At 52.4% G+C, this 1,243-nt stretch overlaps 1 protein-coding gene across 1 annotated transcript; it reads left to right on the top strand.

The window, feature by feature from the left end:
• The first annotated feature begins 295 nt into the window (after positions 1 to 295).
• On the top strand, positions 296 to 1,243 carry LOC132027275 (putative olfactory receptor 1F12P). The gene has a single exon (XM_059416026.1). The coding sequence runs from the start codon at positions 296 to 298 to the stop codon at positions 1,241 to 1,243; it is 948 nt and encodes a 315-aa protein (XP_059272009.1).

Raw genomic sequence — 1,243 nt, 5'->3', positions numbered from 1 at the left:
TTGCAAGTTCAGGATCAGCAGTATTTTTGCAGTGAAATAATTAAAACCCTGACTTCAGGGTCTGTTGGGGCCTGAAGACTCCCTGGTTGAAGCTTTTCCTTTGGTAGGTGGAGAGCGTTCTTTGGCCACTACCTTTGGTAGGTGGAGAGCGTTCAGTGTCCAAATGAACAGAGAGATGTGAGTTAGCCAGATGTGAGTTGAGGGGCTGTATGAGGGAAGAAGGGAGGCATGGGTCCCATCCCCCATTCCCTATAGCCTCTGCCTGGTCTGGATCTCCCAGCAGGACCAGCCAATCATGGAGGGAGAAAACCACACAAGCATCTCTGAGTTCATCCTCCTAGGGCTCTCCAGCCAGCCTGAAAGGCAGGAGCTGATCTTTGGGCTCTTCCTTGTCATGTACCTGGTCGGGGCAGCTGGGAACTTGCTCATCATCCTGGCCATTGGCTCAGACTCCCACCTCCACACGCCCATGTACTTCTTCCTCAGCAACCTTTCCCTGGTGGATTTCTGCTTCATCTCTGCCACAGTCCCCAAGATGCTTGTGAACATTCAGATGCAGACTCGGTCCATTTCCTATGGCGGCTGCCTAACTCAGATCTACTTCTGCATTTTGCTTGCCAACATGGACAACTTTCTCCTGACAGCAATGGCTTATGACCGCTACGTGGCCATCTGTCACCCCCTGCACTACTCCACCATGATGAGTCTGCAAATCTGTGCCCTGATGCTAGGAAGCTCCTGGCTCATTGCCAGCCTCCACTCCCTGCTACATACTGTCCTCATGGCCCGGCTGGAGTTCTGTGCCAGCAACGCCATCCCTTACTTCTTCTGTGACCTCATTCCCCTGCTCCAGCTCTCCTGTTCTAACACCCAGCTCAACCAGCTCATGATTCTGCTGGTGGGGGGCTTGATTGTCCTCATCCCCTTTCTTGGCATTCTCGTGTCCTACACCCGCATTGTATCTGCTGTGCTCAAGGTCCCATCTGCCCGAGGCAAACAAAAGGCCTTTTCCACCTGTGGCTCTCACCTCACTGTAGTCCTCCTCTTCTACGGGACCATTACAGGGGTCTACCTGAATCCCTCGTCCTCCCACTCAGCTGATAAGGAATCATTGGCTTCAGTGATGTATATGGTGGTCACACCCATGCTGAATCCCTTCATCTACTGCCTGAGGAACAAGGACATGAAGGGAGCCCTAAGAAAACTATTTGGAGTGAAGGCTTTATCCTGTGGGCTACGATAG

This window comes from Mustela nigripes, chromosome 11, assembly GCF_022355385.1.
Source record: "Mustela nigripes isolate SB6536 chromosome 11, MUSNIG.SB6536, whole genome shotgun sequence".
NCBI classification, from domain to species: domain Eukaryota; kingdom Metazoa; phylum Chordata; class Mammalia; order Carnivora; family Mustelidae; genus Mustela; species Mustela nigripes.
This window is presented reverse-complemented; position numbering and strand designations above follow the sequence as displayed.

What these genes read in the sequence shown, in the direction of transcription:
- LOC132027275 (XM_059416026.1), top strand. Translation starts at nt 296, where the DNA reads ATGGAGGGAGAAAACCACACAAGCATCTCTGAGTTCATCCTCCTAGGG.